The 16974-nt window shown below is 36.2% G+C and overlaps 1 protein-coding gene across 1 annotated transcript in view; it reads right to left on the bottom strand.

Moving 5' to 3' along the window:
- Positions 1 to 2383, bottom strand: part of LOC134748148 (homeobox protein homothorax) — a 333582-nt gene extending 331199 nt beyond the window's left edge. The window contains exon 1 of the mRNA XM_063682855.1: positions 2111 to 2383. Within this exon, the coding sequence (XP_063538925.1) occupies positions 2111 to 2125 (15 nt within the window). The 5' untranslated portion in view covers positions 2126 to 2383. The remainder of the gene's footprint in view (positions 1 to 2110) is intronic.
- Between the last annotated feature and the right edge of the window lie 14591 nt (positions 2384 to 16974).

Raw genomic sequence — 16974 nt, 5'->3', positions numbered from 1 at the left:
TTGCGTAATTAGAAATCTAACCTACCTATAAATATTATAGATATCTATATTTTTGTATATTTTTAGGGTTCCGTAACCAAAGGGCAAAAATGGGACCCTATTACTTAGCCTCCTCTGGCCGTCTGTCTGTTACCAGGCTATGTCTCATGAACCGTTATTGCCGCTCGTTATCGTTATTGTTAATACTAAAAAGTACGGAACCCTCGGTGGGCGAGTTCGACTCGCACTTGTCCAGTTTTTTTATTATTATAGTAACTATTAATGTCCTTGCAATAATATGTTCAAATGTTCAGTTTTACATCACTAAAGTTCACTTTACGATAACTACCTACTAAGTTACCTTTGGGTAGAGGTTTTTTTAAATTACTAGTTTTCTAAATGACATAGAGTATTAAAACCATTTCTAACTTGTTCATAATTATTTAGTTTGTTTTTTAAGCAGAAATATAGAAAAATATTTTTTTGATTAGGTAGGTAGATCACCTCCTTTGCGCACATTCATTACCTTGCCTACTTAACGTACTGAGTTATTACCTAACTATTGTTTACGAATACCTAGGTGTCTAGACCGAGTCCTATGATTTAATTATTAAAAAATGCAAAAAAAAACCATTTTTAAACTATAATACCTATTTGATTTCATTAGAAAGCTGCGGTTTTTTTATATTCCTCATTAAACATAATACCGAGGTTTCCAAAGTAGGTATTTAAATTTTATACCTAGTGTATATGTACCTAAGTGACTGTGACTTAATTTTAACTATTTCGATTTTATTAAAACATAAACTGCTAGTGTGGTCAAGTGAGGTTAGGTTAGTTTTATGGTGTCATAAAATCTCATGACACTCAATCTACCTATGTTATGATAAGCTGATTGTAATGGCCTGTTACTGTACGCTATCTGACAGATAAAATAATAACCAGTTTATTAATTTCAAATCTAATTATTTATTTTATCAAATTTATTACTTAATGCATTTTAATAACTTTTTACCGCCGACTTGAGTATGAAGTTTTAAGGTGAGCACGCCGACTCTAATAAAGACGGTGTGACATTAAATTTTACATATTAAACTATATAAGTGTGAAAATACACTATATTATTATTATGGTGGTGTTGTCAATGATGTGCCTATTAATGTAGAGTTGATTTGTTTGTTTATCTCTTTAATTTGTTTTTGGTGACTTGCAATAAAGGTACTTAGTATTTGTTACGTAGGTATTATGACTTTATTATTACTTTTTTATGACATTTGTCTCCTATAATTATTGTCCTAAATCATTCTAGCGATAAATTACAGTCTACATTATTTGCCATATTTTCAAACCCATCAAACATTTAACTTCCCTAGTATTTTAATAATAAAAGCGACCCAGAACTATACAAAGTAAAGGATTAAAAACAATGCGACGACAAATCTTTGTAAAGCCCAAAAAAATTCCGTTAGTGCATCTTTGTGGTATCAAAGGACCTTTTTTCTGTCATTGTCAATTGAATTTTATTGTTGGTTTCTCATATAGGCCCTTTTGTGCCCAACCGTGCGTTTAAAGCTGCTTGTACCTAGCCCCATGGAGCCAAGAGAGCAGCTAACAAAAGCCCCCCGCTGCACACAATTTTATCTCCTTTATTCACGGTCCCAGCTATCACCTCGCGTGCTACGGGCTACGGAACCTGACTTTAACAATTCCGTTTTGAATACCTACTCACTTTTACGGCTAGGTTTTTAATTAACCCGACGCATCCGTTTACGACGCGCGAGATGCTTTATAATGTTGATTACGTTATCGTCGGTTAATTACGTATGAAATGCATTTCGTTTTCTTCCCAGGCCTCGTTACGTATTCCTAACGTGCGCCACTTGTTAAAACAGTTCACCGGCGTGGCCATGCTTAATGTGCCTCAACATGTCTCAATACTGATTTAAGTTACTGCTTCAAAACATTAGTTTAACAGGACGGATGTCATAATAAGTTTTGTGAGATTGTTTTATGTAGAGTTTGTTATGCATAGTGGGAGTTTATTGTTTGTTATGAACATTATCAAGCTCGTTATCACTTAGGCCGTTTACTCTGCGCTATCAGCTGACTGACAGGTGTTCGTGGTACATACCCTAGGCTGAGCCATGAAAGCTCGGCCCGAGCCCGGGTGCAAGGCTCCGCTGGCCACAACGAAAGTTTTTCGTCACGGGCCTCGACACAACACACAAGCACGTGCACACATACACAACAGACACCGTCACAGCGGCCCGCTAGCTCACTAGTGTCATACTGCACTCGCGACGGTTGACTTGAATTGTTCGATCACGGGACGCGTGGCCGAGCGAGGCGCGGGGAAGCGGGAGGCCCGGCGCGCTCGGCAGTCTAGCGGACACTGGCGCGGCCGGCGCGAGCGGGGCCGACGCCGGGGCGTGGCGGCCCGCCCGGCGCGTCGCCTCCAATCGGCGCGCCCGCCGACCCTCCGCGCGCCGCCGACCCTCTCCGCCGCGCCGACCGCGCGCCGCCTCACTCCGCGCCGCTGCGCCGACAGAGACGGTCGCGCGCGCTTTTTTCTCGCCTCAATCAGAGTTTCTCTCGGATTTTCTATAGCTAATCAAAATTGCTGTCCTCTCGTACGGAACGTGTGTGATGCCGATGTGCATGATCCGGCTCTATATGCCAGCCTCTATTTTGGTATGAATTTTGGAAAACAGAATAAACAAGTGTGTACGTAGGGTGGTACGCATGCGTCGACTCTCACATGTAGGTAGAAGTGCTTAATGTGAAAACTTTGTGACCGCGACCCATTCATTCCATGAACGAGTATTTCCGTTATTAAATATGCTGTTTCGGTATAGTTTTGGAACAACTGGGTTAGAAATAAGCATTTTAAACCATAGATCAATTTATGGTCAACTTAGTCTCACTCTCAATAACAACACTGTACATTATAATATATTTAATGTATATTTGACAATATTTATTAGTAAATGATGGGTTTGTGAAGACTCCAAGACATTCGTTTGATTTCTATCATTACAAATAATAGTCGGATAGTACTAGTTCTAACATTACTATTATTTCGATAATGGAATGCTAAATATCGCAGTAACCAGCAAAAATTGTATGTATATACCTAAACAAAAATGCTTATCACCAATAGAAGTACCTACCTACCTACCTTATTTTTCTTTCGGACCAAACATGACAAATATTTAAAGCTAAAACTAGTAAAGCAGCACTAAACAAATGAGTAAAGGTATCGTATATGAAAACAATAAGTTTAAACAAAAAGTTATTCATCATATTTACGAAATTTAAAAAAAGTATAGCTATATATAGTTCAAAAACTTTTGAAATTTTTTAGCGTGCCTATTTAATGCATGAATTCCATCTTTTATTTAATTCTTATAAATTTCATCAAAATAGTTGGACCAGTTCTCGAAACCTGAATTACAAATATATTTACGTATGTAGTTAAATAATAACATTGCCGACAAGTATCAAAATGTATTATAATAACGATATCATGCCGATTTAACGCCGGTCACGCCGCCGCCGATCAAAAATCACCGGACGCCGCCTCCGATATTTTTGCAATCGACGCACATAAATTTTTAGTACAAAACGTTTTCGTTTCATGGTACTAGGTACCTACAGAATACACGTATATAATTTTTAATCTTTAAAGTAAATTTTTTTTTTTTAATATAATTATTTTAATGGATAAGATTTTAAATGTGAATGTATTTTTTAGGTATTTACAAACATAAAGTAAGTGTAACAAAATGTGTAGAGTAAAAAAGTTGAAAAAGTAAACGCTTCCCTGCAATATTTATCATTAGTTTAATATAGTAACTTAATGTTTTGAATAATAAATGACAAATGACATTGAAATTAAAACTTTCGACACGAAGAGTGTGTATTTTTGACATAAATTAAAATTTTATTTTAAGGTACATTTGCTTATAATTATTGTTTATTAAGATAATTAATCACCAAATCTCCTCTCCTTGGAAGTGTTAATAGTATATTGCCCAACAGGGTTCACAAAGACCTAGCTTATAAGTTTACCACCTGGGGCCCATTTCTTGAACGGTATTAGTCTAATATTATTAGTGTGTGGCCATGGTAACCCATACGATTTGACAGTTCCTGCCCGCGCAGCATGGTTTCCCCTATCACTAAGTCCGTCACTTTCGCACTCACATACTTGTTAGAACGTGACAGGTATGGTGATAAGCGTACCGTGCTACGACTCCGGGACTAATAATATTAGTCTAATACCGTCCGAGAAATGGGCCCCTGTAAAACTACTTTGTGAATTTGCAATAAAATATTGAGTATTGAGGTTTCTTTGCACTTAGTAGTCCTACTGTACAGTCATCAATGTACATGTGTTTTGGGCTTTAAGAGCTTATTACATTATCCTAATTTAGTGACTAACGAGAGGGACGCCGCTATACGTGAGACGCGATAAGAGATACATCCTATCGTTTCTCACGTATAGCGGGGTTCCTGTTAGTCACTAAATTTAGCATAGTGTAATAAGCCCTTAACGACGGAAGCAAAATAATCAGCAATATGTGCGTATAAAACTACCATACAGGCAAGACATCAATATAGACGCACCTTAAATTCTTCAGAACGAGAGTCAACTTATTAACTGTTTTGAATGATTCACGGTTAGTTTCAAATTATATTGACCGGGATATAGACCGTGATTACCTTTTCTTGTTTTTGAGCTCCCGATATTTCGTCGCAGTTACATGCATCTTGTTAAAAACATACTGCAATTGCTGTTTACCGAGCTCCTCATCACCAGGGGCCCGTTTCTCAAAAGTTTGTAACTTGTAATACAAGCGGATGTCACTTTTTGATAGCTTTTGTTAGAAAAGGACTTCCACTTGTATTACAAGTTACAAGCTTTTGAGAAACGGGCCTCTGGGGCCCATTTCTCGAACGGTGTTATACTAATATTATTAGTCCACGAACTGTCAAATCGTATGAGTTGCCATGACAACATATTAGACTAATATCATTCGTTAAATGGGCCCCAGACTACTAGTGTATCAGCTAACTGGTTGCTACACCTACAAATAAAATAGCGTGAGTAGCGTCAGATATTATTGCCCGTCAAATGTTTGCATAACAGTAACATAATATCTGTTACTACTTACACAAAAATTGCAGGGCCAGGGTCCTGCGACACCGGTCAACAGATCGGTTTGTAATAAAAAAATGGTTTTAGGATATTGATCAAAATGTATACACGGTGGCTAAAAAATAAGTGTATTCAACTTTTGATATGGGACCAACCCCGAAATCGAGAAAAAAAATTGGCTATTTCATACATTTTGGCTGGTCCATTTTCTATTGGGGGGGGTAAATTTTTTTTTCGCGATTTCGTTGGTCCCATAGCACTTATTTTTTAGCACTTATATTTATTTTATGTAGATACTTAAGTTAAATTCTGTAGTTAAGTATTGTAGCGCCACCCCAAAGGCGTGTATACATAAGGGAAGGAATGGAAAGATTTGCAAGGTTCTGGTAGGCTTCCGTAGCTCAATTGGTTAAGAGCAACGCACGGATTGCGGAGGTTGCGGGTTCAAATCCTGCCGGAAGTGTAACTTTTTCCATTGTTTCCTTTAATATAAAATTTGTATTGTAGGTTTGCTCAGGTTGATCGAGTCAACTGCGGGAGCCCGCCCTCGACATGCGATGCAGTCGCACACTGCAATTACTGGCTATAGGCCTATAGCGACCCACTAGACGTCTTTTTATTTCCTAGGCTATGCAGAAGTGAGGTAAATAAACAACGTCGGCTGAAAACCTGAATAAGAATCGGGAAAGTGGGGTTGTCCGGTCGAAGTGTTTAGCAGATGGCGCCAGCATAGCTTGCCCTGTTATCCCTAGAATTGTGTCAAAAATTTGTTTTTTTTAATGCCCTGGATGCCAGCCCTTTAAGCCAAAATCTCATAGAAAAAGGGGCAAGCTATGATGGCGCCATCTCTGCAAACCTTTGACAGTTGCCAACCCCATTATAAGGTTTTTGAAACAGATGACAATCGATTGCAGAAAAACGAAAGATAAACGTAAATAAATTTCAACTAGCTATCACGGCTCGTGAGATACAGCCTGGTGACAGACAGACGGACAGTGAAGTCTTAGTAATAGGGTCCCGTTTTTACCCTTTGAGTGCGGAACCCTAAAAAGTCGACCGATCAAACACCGCAATGTAATGAGCTTACATGCGAGTTCTGGCACCGTCTAAATGAGCCCAAGTTTAGGATTGAAACCAAAATAGGTACGAGTATAATAATAATAGAGTCTTTCTGTACAACCCGAGGCATATTTCACGAAAGTTTGTGATTTTTAGGTAGGGACCCTATTACTAAGACTCCACTGTCCGTCTGTCTGTCTGTCACCAGGCTGTATCTCATAAACCGTGATAGCTAGAGAGTTGAAATTTTCACAGATGGTGTATTTCTGTTGCCGCTATAACAACAAATACTAAAAAGTACGAAACCCTCAGTGGGCGAGTCCGACTCGCACTTGTCCGGTATTTTTATTATTGGCCTTTTAGCTTTTCGCAATTTCGCGTAAACTTTTCTGTCAAACTTAATAATATATGACATAGGTAGGTATAGGTAATTTTCGAAATTATGTACCTACTTTTTTTGTTCTGGGGTCTTCGATGCGCCTTAGGTAAGTATAGCTACAATTTGCAGAGATATCGTAAGTTATCCTGACTATAGCCGGTCAAACAATTTTGTCAGTAGAAAAAGGCGAGAAATTCAAATTTACTATGGGTCGAACCCTTCGCGCCTACATTTTTTAAATTAGCCGCTTTTTTATATTGACGGAAATGGTTTGACTGACTATATCTACTGGAAATAAAGGAATCTTTTTTTTATATTTTTTTATTTATTATGGCAACAAACAGTCATTACATAGAAAGATATATACAATACATGGATTACAGAGAAGACAAAACAGTGCCGAAAATTTTTTCATGTGATATTATAGAAACATTATAAGTGTTGATACTGAGCGGTAGAGATGTTATTAATTTTGGAAACCTTCCACTGTCAGTTAAGTTGTCGACGAAATCAGACTAACAGTTTAATTGAATGACAATTAATAGGAAATATTTATTAAATGGAAAGTAACAAACTAAAGGTTCTTAAAATCTATATCCTTATGTTCGATAATACATATATCATTTACGTTTTACATTATTCAACGTTCCAATTATTAAGAGTTATTGACTGGGAATCTGTAGTAAAACTCCTTTGGCAAGTTTTTGATCTGTGGAATTGAAATAAATTTGTGTTCAAAAAAGATTGAAAACCATGCTTTCAGTGGGCACGGGGTTTTACGCCGATTGCAGTAATCCATGGTAAAACTACTAATTATTACCAGTTTTTGATCTGTCTATACAGGGTGGCTAAAAATAGGTTTTGGGATAACACTGAGCAACTTTTACTATAGGACCAACCACGAAATCGCGACAAAAATTTACCCTCCCATAGAAAATGGACCAGCCAAAATGTATGAAACAGCCAAATTTTTTTCGCGATTTCGGGGTTGGTCCCATAGCAAAAGTTCCTCAGTATAATCCCAAAACCTCACTGGCAACGGGAATGCATTTATTTTTTTGCCACCGTGTAAATTGTCTGCTTGATACTGAAATAATTTCAAACACTAAAGTACAATCGCTATCAGAGATGTCGCCATGGAGCGAGGAAGGTGCTGAATTAAGCACTAACGCCTTCACAATAGAGGCGTTCAGATGTTTGTGAGCTTCTCGGCCGCTCCGATATAATGGCGAGTACCTACAGCCGCTCATTACGCATGCAGGCCATGTTGCAAGCCCCGCCTACTACGTTTACAGGAATTCGTGGGTAAACTACTTCGGATCGTTTTTGCTGCTGTTTTGCTACAACCATTAAACCTTGTAGTTAATACACGAGACCACCTCAACTTCAACCTAGCCAACTTTGCCTTCAGAGGCATCTTTTCCCAACAAGATATTTTTAAACAGTTTAAGTAGCCAAATGTGCAATTTTCAACCAAAAGGGTACTTATTGTTGCTTGTCTGTAAGGCGCTATTTCCATATAGCTTCAATTAGAAATCAACATTGTGGTACCTTTTGGTTGAAACGTCACAAATGTATAAGAGGTTCCATAGTAAGTAACAATACTATTTTTAGTAGAAACAAGTTATATTCAAATTATACACAAGATCATCTCAACTTCTACGGACCACATTGGACAATCGAGGTCACCACATGCATGCTCCCGTACTAATTTAGTCTGGGAGCGCGACCGTTTTTTAGGGTTCCGTGCCTCAAAAGGAAAAAAACGGATCCCTTATAGGATCACTTTGTTGTCCGTCCGTCTATCTGTCTGCCAAGACCCTTTATGAAGGAACGCGTGGAGGTATCGAGTTGAAATTAAAACCATATACTCAGGTCTACTACAGTCCCTTGAAACTGACAAACGTAATATTTCCTTTGGCAGGATTGGTCCTTAGGACCCAATGATGGATTTAAGAGGGAGCCACCAAGTAAATCATTAAAAGAGTTTTCAGCCAGCATCAATAGTACCGGATCAGACAACGCGTCAAAATTATCTACATATGCTCCTTCTCTAATAGCTTAACAAAAAGAGATTAAAGTCTCGAAGTCGAACGAATATTCAAGAGTTTAAGGTAAGTAGATATTTTTAAATAAAAAATAAAAAAAATTAAAATAAAATAAAATAAAATCATTTATTTCAAGCTGCAAGGCTCATAATCAGTTTTTACACATGTCATAAAAATAATAAAAACAAATATAAAATTAAAATTGAAATTGAAATCGAAAAATTGGTACCTATTAATAAAACAATAAAATAAATTTAAAGCATACACTAAACTGTAGAGATACATACTTATATTTTTATTTGTATATAAGTACGCTACTGTTGGTGCCGAGTGTACCAGAAGTTTTAATTTATGCTGTGTGTATAATATAATAAAATTCGAGCTACATTTAGTAAGTTTACTTGCAATACAGTCAAAAATAAATATTCAATACTTAAATAAAAGCTTATTTTATTATTAAAATTGACAGTTCGCTACGGAGCGGAATTCGTTCCAAATTTAAACTTTACAAATGGAACTTCCAGAGAATTACCGGAGTCAAAGAGGATATAATAGGATAGAGCGGTACCGTTATAGTAAATTTTGTAACCACAGTAAATTCACTGCTATCTATCGACACACTTTAAAACTAAAAATGAAGATTTATAAAATACGATAATAGTTATTTGTTATACAAGAGTGCAAAGTTGTATTTTACCCGCGAGTGTGGAATTGAAACACGAGCAAGCGAAAGGATTCTATAGTTGAACCACGAGCGAAGCGAGTTGTTCTAAAATAGAATCCTGAGCGTAGCGAGTGGTTTCAACACACGAGAAGTAAAATACATTTGCACTCGTGAGTAACACAAAACTTTTCCCCTCACTATAGCGAGGAAAGTGCAACATCCACAGGCGTTAGATCATCTCCATCACTGGAATCACTAATTTTTTACGACAATACGATATTATAACAGAAAACTCTGGAAGTTGTGTATTTTTACGTATCGGAGTCGGCGAGAAAAATTTTGTTGACAATGTTGACATTTCTGACTATGCGTTTTGAAATTGCATCGACTCAACTTGTGTGTTCAGAATTACATTCAACATCATTTAAAAAAACTAATGTTTCTTATGGAATTTAAGGTTTATGACTTAAAATAATTAAATAAAGCTAAATTTGGTATTTTTTATTAAATTCTCAAACCATTTATTTAATGATAATTAATATCGAACGAACCATTATTATGAGCGTTTTACGTTTTGTTATCTGTCAAAAGCTACTTAAACACGCTCTATCCAAGGTCAGATTACTTTCCCCACTAGTGGATAAAATGCGTTTTTCCCCGCTTGTTTTAAAGGATAAAAGACGGCTTTCCGAGCTAGTGAGGGGAAAAATGTATTTAAATATGGATAAATGATTCTTTTCATTTGCATTAATAATTTTTATGTGATTTTGACCCAAGTTCTTTCACTGATATGCGTTAAAATTGTTAAATTACAAACGAAACCGTCAACGCCCTCTATACGAGAGTAGGCCAAAGGTAGTGGCGCCATCTGATCGAGAATCAAATTTTCGTGATTTTCGAGGCACGTTTTTTCTTAGACTGTATCCATCTATTACGGAGTTATATCTATTTTTGTCTTTGCCGGAGTTGAATGATCTCGCTATTCCATTTTTAAATGATTACTTTTTAAAATACGTTTTCGTTGGGTTAACATTTAGCCAAAATGAATGAATGTACTTAAAATACTGAATGAACTAAATGAATGAATGAACGATAATGAAATTTTGCTTAATAAGCTTAATAAAGAATATTATTGGAAAGGAATTGAAAAAAAAAAACTCATAAATATAAAATTCAATACGTTTTCAAGAAATGAACTCATAAAAAGCAATACAATACAAGTAAAGACGTTAAAATTAATTTTTAAATCTCATTAAAAATTTATAACTTGGCATTAATTCGAAACGCTACAGGTTCATTTTAACAATATTTTTGATACCTACATAATCATAAAAAACATACATATACATATATACAGTCAAGTGAGTCAGGCACAGGTAAAGTTTTGTCACTATAGGTACAATTCCCTCTTTCTCGGGTATATAAGCATAAGAAAAAGATAGTATGTACCTAATACCTTCAAACTAGCCAACTTTGCCTTCAGAGGTATCTTTTCCCAACAAGACATTTTTAAACACATTAGTTTAAGTAATAGACAAATGTATAAGAGGTTTCATAGGGATTTATAGTAGAAAAAAGTTATATTTCTAACAACGCTAAATAACACGCATTTGTTTTATTTAACTTGACAATTTACAGCGGGTTGTCAAATGTAAGGTGTATTTCGCGACCAGAATCTTGTTGAAAAACCGGCCAAGTGCGGGTCGGACTCGCGCACGACGGGTTCCGTACCATTACGCAAAAAACTGCAAAAAAATCACGTTTGTTGTATGGGAACCCCACTTAAATATTTATTTTATTCTGTTTTTAGTATTTGTTATTATAACGGCAACTGAAATACATCATCTGTGAAAATTTCAACTGTCTAGCTATCACGGTTTATGAGATACAGCCTGGTGACAGACGGACGGACGGACAGACGGACGGACTTACAGCGAAGTCTTAGTAATAGGGTCCTGTTTTTACCCTTTGGGTACGGAACCCTAAAAATGGATGCAAGTAAAAAATATGGAGAACCCTTTGATCAATATTTCAGGGTTTCTGTTACAAAACATGAAGCACAGAGCATTTTTACTAGAGTTAATTATAACTAATAAAAAGGCACAAAATCACAAAAGTTGACTTATTTTCCTGCAAAATATCAATAAGAATCAATATGCAATATAATATCAGAATTTCTGTTGAAATTTTAGATGAAAAGGTCCTTATTGAACTTGAAGCAAGACCCTTCTGTGATGGAAAGCCATAATTAGTGGTACTGTACCTAGTCGAAATTGAAACTTAATAGAAGAAACTAAATAGCGTGGCGATAAAAAGCTACATTGCATTACACCAACGTTCACCCCTAACCATTTCTAAACCTAATTTCAAAGATATAAGGTCCATGGTTCGTTAAGAGTAACATTGTAACATTCGCTGTTACATTGTATTTAAGTTAGGTATCACATACCTATCTCCTTAGGGAAAGGTCATAACGGCATTCATTAAACGAATAACACGCTGGAAGAAACTTTTTTATTCATATGTATTGTTGTTATCTACTTACCTATTTGATATATTAATTTATAGGTACATATTATTACATTATTTAAGATATAAATTTGTATACTATTAAGCTTAAAAGCTTAACTTCCACTTTCTTGTCAACCTTGTCAAGATAGTCGGAACCTCGCTTGTAGTCGAGCGGTTTGCGATACTCCTAGCGCCACCTCGTGCCGAGTAGCGGAACTAAACTATAGCTTGGTAAGAAATGGAAAAGAACTGTGGACTCATACAGCCTGACTGATTATTATTGTTATTTTTGTTTCTGTTAATAAATTTTAAGTGATATTATTATAATAAACTATAGTTTTACTAAGAGATATACAATATATACATACTAGAATAATTTAAATAGAACAAAATATATAATTAATTTTTTTTATACATTAAAAAATGAGATTATTAGTAAATACTGATAATTTGTTTATTTTTATTTTACGTAAGCTCTCCGATTTTCAAAAATTTCTGGACCAAATAAATCCCTTTAGGATCCTGAAAATATCGAGGAAAATCTTTAATTACTGGCAAACTTATAGTGATTTTAGTTTATTAATACAGAACTCGTGTATGGCCTAGGTATATTTATTTTGTTCAAGGTATTTGCTTAAAAAATATTAGAACAATAATTAGTTTTATAAGTTTATTTTAGTTAAGAAATTCAAAATTTACGCGACCGGCTTTCATACTGTCGCAGGGTTACGCAAAATATCACAGCGTAATATTTTTACTAAGGCCAGGATTACACTTGTAAGTTTTACTTACGTAAGTAGGGACAAAGCTATTTGCTAGAATGAGATAACGATATTCATATCTCATTCTGCAGTATAGCTGTGTCCCTACTTACGTAAGTAAAACTTACAAGTGTAATCCTGGCCTACGTCACACGAACTTAGCCTCCGCCATACAATCGATGTTGTGGTCTTATTTTAAAACGATATTCTGACATGAAATTTCACATGAACATTGCAATAAATAAGATTGACTAAGCCCCACAGTAAGCTCAAGAAGGCTTGTGTTGTGGGACTTGTAGGTACTCAGACAACGATATATATAATATACAAATATATAAATACATAGAAAACACCCAGACTCAGGAACAAATATCTGTGCTCATCACACAAATTAAATGCCCTTCACATACATCTATCTATATCTGGTACTACATATATCTATGTCTGGTACTTCATATAGTACATATATCTATATCTGGTACTACATATATCTATGTCTGGTACTACATATAGTACATATATCTATATCTGGTACTACATATATCTATGTCTGGTACTAGCTTTCGTTACTAACAATTGTTATAGGTACAGTCTGGCAGAAAAGAGTAGAAATTAAAAAGTGGCAACACTGTAGTGTCGTCCCGTTGTTCTTAGATTGATTTGAAAGGGACGACACTGCAGTGTTGTCTCTTTTTAATTTCTACTGTTTATTGCCAGACTGTACAAAGAAAATAGAGAGCGTAGAAGTTTTTATTTCTATAAATTATGCTCGCTCTGATTTTTTGGTATATAGGGGAGACCGAGGTGTTATGACAGAAGAGAGTTGTGACATTGTCGATTGGAACCTCTTAACTGTTAGCGAGCTCGCAACAGTGCGCGTTTGTTAGCTAGCAACTTGATCTAACAAACGCGCGCTATTGCGAGCTCGTTATTAGTAAGATTCCAAAAAATCGACGATGTCACAACTCTCCTCTGTCACAACGCACCTCTGTCATAAATTAATTTATTAACTTGTTGACAACTGTGACAAATGTGCACCCGCTGAAAAATGTATGCTTACCCTGTTATTTTTCAAATTACAAGTTGATCACATAATCCCGTTTCAACGGGACAGGTTTCAAACAACCGATATTCAGAATAGTTAATACCTGATAGAAGAAAGTCGTATGTCACTTAAAATAGTTTGTATCGTAGTCTTTCTTTTGCTAGGGATAAATTAACCTATTTCATGGGGATTAACGGTGTCGTTTGTATTAAGAATTGAAATTAGGAAGTTTGGTTGTTTCTCAGAAGGTGTTGACAGTTGACATGATGTAAAACGAGTATTTTTTCTATTTCTGGTGATTTGGACACAGGAATGACAGGATCCCCGCAAGCATCACCTTCAAACCTCCCATCTTAAAGGCCGGCAACGCGCTTACAACCCCTCTGGTGTTGCGGGTGTCCATGGGCGGCGGTAATCGCTTACCATCAGGTGATCCGTCTGCTCGTTTGCCTCCTATTTCATAAAAAAAAAGTATAGTGCCATGGCTCTGATTTTCAGTGGGAACCTGATTTAAAACTAACTTGTAACTAACATACACAACATAACATATAGGGGGGGGGGGGGGGGGGGGGTTAGCCGCGACCACGACCAGTGAAACCTGTGTCGAAACGTCGGTAAATAAAGGTTGATAAAGGTAACAAAATAAATTCGCGATAGACCCGATTGTAAATGTGATTTAACATAAGGGGGTTTTCAGAAAAAATTGTACCATTTACTTTTTTTCGAAAAACCATCAACTTTTGGTTTATTTAGACTCAGAATCACGAGTACTATTGAATGAGACAAAGAAAAAAAGTGTCCCCAGTTTTTCATACAAATTTTGGGTGTCAGTTTTGGTAACGGTCCATACAAAATGTATGTGGAAATGCGTTACAAAACTGACATTTTTTTAGGGACATTGGGTATTGATTTTATAAAAATAAGCATAGAAGAATTTTGAGATCTGTTTTTCTGGACCTACATCTACAGTGGCGCCAACTGGTGAGCACAAAGACGGTAGCCCTCATTCTTCCAATTTGTTCTTAGAAATAATTACCTCAGTTTTACAACCTCGTAAGTACAATATGTGCCAGTTTGTATTTCACACATTACGTTTTATTACCTATTTAGTGCGCTAGCATTATTAACCATTAAACAAGAGGTAAAATTAAACAGCTGAGTTTATATTTAATATTACGATATGCAAGATTTTACTGTTATTGAGTTTTTACAGTTTTAGTTAGTCGCGTAATCAATAATCATCAATAGTAAAGTTTGACGGAATGGTCAAAGACAATAATTTAAAGGCAAATTGTGGACTGCGAATCAATCGCTTAGTTATACCACGTCCATGACTGTGACAAGATGCGCTGAATTTGATCCAGATATATGGATTTATGGATCTCTTGTTAGGTCAATCTCAGGTGCTAATGTCATTATAAGAAATTAATTAGCTATTAAAAGACATTTCATGTATTATCATCCCACGGATGACGTGTTTCTGGTCATATATTTAATTCGATTTTATTATAGAGTTTAGAGTATGGAGAAAGTATTTTCATAAGAAGACTAAGGCTTCATTTTCACTGAGGTGAAGATGAGAGGAATCAATCCATATATACAGTGCCGGCCCGAGTCCTTGATCAGGGTAGAGCGAAATCGGGTTTTGGCGCCCTTCGTTGAAGCTTTTTACCCAAAAGCAAAACAAACCGTATTTTGGGCCCGCGTCACACTTGCGTCTTTTAAAACTTATTTTTTTTTCATTTGCCATTTTGGCGCCCCCCTTGCCATCCGGCGCCTAGAGCGGCCGCTCCACTCGCTCTACCCTAGATCCGGCCCTGCATATATAGCATTGGTTGTTTTTTTTTATGATATAGAAGGCAAACGAGCAGACGGATCACCTGATGGTAAGCGATTACCGCCGCCCATGGACCCCCGCAACACCAGAGGGGTTGTAAGTGCGTTGCCGGCCTTTAAGACGGGAGTACGCTCTTTTCTAGGTAATTGCGCAACGCATTGTAGGTAATCCACGTCTCTCCGCTAGATTTAAACCAATTCTGTCGATTGATTCCTTTCATCTCCGCCTCCGCATCAGTGGAAAGGCAGCTTAAGAAGATAAGATTTAGTTGCTAGCGCATATAAAAAGGATAATTTAGGTTGTCTGGAAGAGATCGCTCTTTAGCGATAAGGCCGCCTGTTGTTTACATCTGTCTTCATGTATTATTTGTGTTTTCATGTAGGTACATTTTATTCTGAGATTGTGTAATAAAGAGGACTTGTATTGTATTGTTGTATTGTATAATTTTGTATTTTTACCGTTTCCTTTTTTCCCTCGTCTACTAAGGTTTTTCGTTTAAATTATCAGTACCTTTACATGACTCAGCTCAAACTCACGAAATACAATCCAAAATAACGCAAATACTAAATAATTTTTACCTGTATCATAAACTTATAATGCAACGTTTAGCCAGACTTTAAATGAATGATAACCCAAAGTACGGTACAAAACTTCCTGGAGCTCGTTAATAACCGGTAAATGGAATTAAAGTAGTATTAAGTGTTTGTAGCGTTTAATTTGAGGCCCTAAAGTACGCGTTATGGCGCGAACTGTAATTACTACAGCGTAATCACACTCACATATAGAGTCGAACTATTAGGTCAAACTAGTATGAAGTGTGATTATTAGGAATGGAAGACTCATCAAAAAATGTCCCTCCCTGAGGGAAGAGATCCCTGAAAGGGATAAGTTCGCCTTTGTACAAATTATGTGTTTTTTTCTTGTTTTATGTTTCTTTTTGTACAATAAAGAGTTTTACTACTACTACTACTACTACTAATATATATATATATATATAATATATATATATATATATATATATATATATATATATATATATTATATATGTATATAGATAAATGATTTTTTTATTTGTATTTATTATTTTTATACGATTTTGACCCATGCTCTTTCACTGATGTCTTAAAATTGTTAAATAAACGAAACCATCAACGCCATCTAGCCGAGAATAGGCCAAAGGTATTGGTGGTAGCGCCATCTCTACGAGAATCAAATTTTATTGATTTCCGAGGCACATTTTTTCCTTAGACTGTATTCATCTTATACGGAGTTAATAGGTCTGATAATACTTACGGATCTCAAAGTAACACAGCGGGCGTAGCATGGTTCCATTTTTATCGCCTGTCAGTATGCCCGTCACTTTTGTACTTACATACTTGTTAGAACATGACAGGCAAGGTGACAAGTGATAAAAATGCGACCGCCGCTGGTCTACTTATATGTCTGCCTCGTATGCGCTTAGTAGCTTTCGATCAAAGCCCTTAAAGAAGATATGTATTATTCCCATAAGCGAAATGATAAATATATATC

This window comes from Cydia strobilella, chromosome 16 (assembly GCF_947568885.1).
Source record: "Cydia strobilella chromosome 16, ilCydStro3.1, whole genome shotgun sequence".
NCBI lineage: Eukaryota > Metazoa > Arthropoda > Insecta > Lepidoptera > Tortricidae > Cydia > Cydia strobilella.
This window is presented reverse-complemented; position numbering and strand designations above follow the sequence as displayed.